The sequence below is a fragment of the Enoplosus armatus genome, chromosome 9 (assembly GCF_043641665.1).
Source record: "Enoplosus armatus isolate fEnoArm2 chromosome 9, fEnoArm2.hap1, whole genome shotgun sequence".
Classification (NCBI taxonomy): Eukaryota; Metazoa; Chordata; class Actinopteri; order Centrarchiformes; family Enoplosidae; genus Enoplosus; species Enoplosus armatus.
Window position 1 is genome coordinate 21,304,204 of NC_092188.1, and position 998 is coordinate 21,305,201.

At 41.9% G+C, this 998-nt stretch overlaps 1 protein-coding gene across 7 annotated transcripts in view; it reads right to left on the minus strand.

Annotated features, from left to right (window-relative positions):
* klhl32 (kelch-like family member 32) overlaps positions 1–998 on the minus strand; it is a 22,632-nt gene extending 21,634 nt beyond the window's left edge. For all 7 annotated transcript variants that reach the window (XM_070912021.1, XM_070912023.1, XM_070912022.1 and 4 more), the window contains exon 1: positions 976–998. In XM_070912021.1, coding sequence (XP_070768122.1) covers positions 976–998 — 23 coding nt within the window. The remainder of the gene's footprint in view (positions 1–975) is intronic.

Here is a 998-nt window from a genome sequence, read left to right on the forward strand (position 1 = left end):
GAGTTCCGCTTCAAAGCCACAATGTGATTACAGCATCGCCGTCTGCCACAGAGTCTTTTTGATGCTACCACTGGGGGGCACCAAAGTCTGAAATGTTTCAAATCCTGCACATGGTGGCTTTCTAAAAATGAAAGGCAGATTCTATTTTCTCTTTCTTAAAGGTGGGCAGATGGATTTTAAATAAGTCTGGCAATATTTTATGATCTTCGTACTGTCAATGAATCCCAGCCCTACTAACAAGAGTTAGCCTCTGTAAGCTGATGTACGTGATTCCTCTGTGCCATAGAGCGCCACTGTTTTCCAAAAACTATTGAAAACACATAAATAAGCCATTGCACTGGGCAACATGTTTCTTCATCACAGCAAACATGGGCACTGTGGTTTATTTTGAGTCAACCCCACATACACTGTCCTGCTGCTGAAAATAGTCCCCAGCAAATACACAGTTTTCTTCTGTTTGAGTAATGTTTGCTTAAAAGTACAAAGCCCAGCTGTTTTAATTAGTCATTTAACCTTTTCTTGTTCCTGATTTACACTAGTGGAACGTGTGGCCGGTAGTATTGACAGTACTGAGAAAAGGACATGTTGTTGGTTTTAGTCTTTTCATAGGATTTGTTGAAACTAACAGCACATATAGAATATACAGCCTTCTCCTTTAAGGGGGTTTGCCCTTGTCTAACCTCCACTGCATCCAAACAATAAGTTGGATAACAACAGAAAGTCGGTGTAGCCTGCACAGTGGGAACACCTTCACTGAACGGCGTATTGATCTTACATGGATCTCCCTCAGGTTAAAATCGAATAGTGCACTCAGTCCCATATGCAAGTGTCTCTTTGTCTACATTTGCTGAAATAGTCAATACGCGTTTCAGTGCATATACAGTAACTGCTGCTTTAGGAGTTTTTCTGTGTGTGCCATGAGCCTTGAGCATGCATGTATATGTAGAGTATGTATGGACAGAGCAGGCCACTTACCTGAGGCTGGGTTCAGAAGGCAT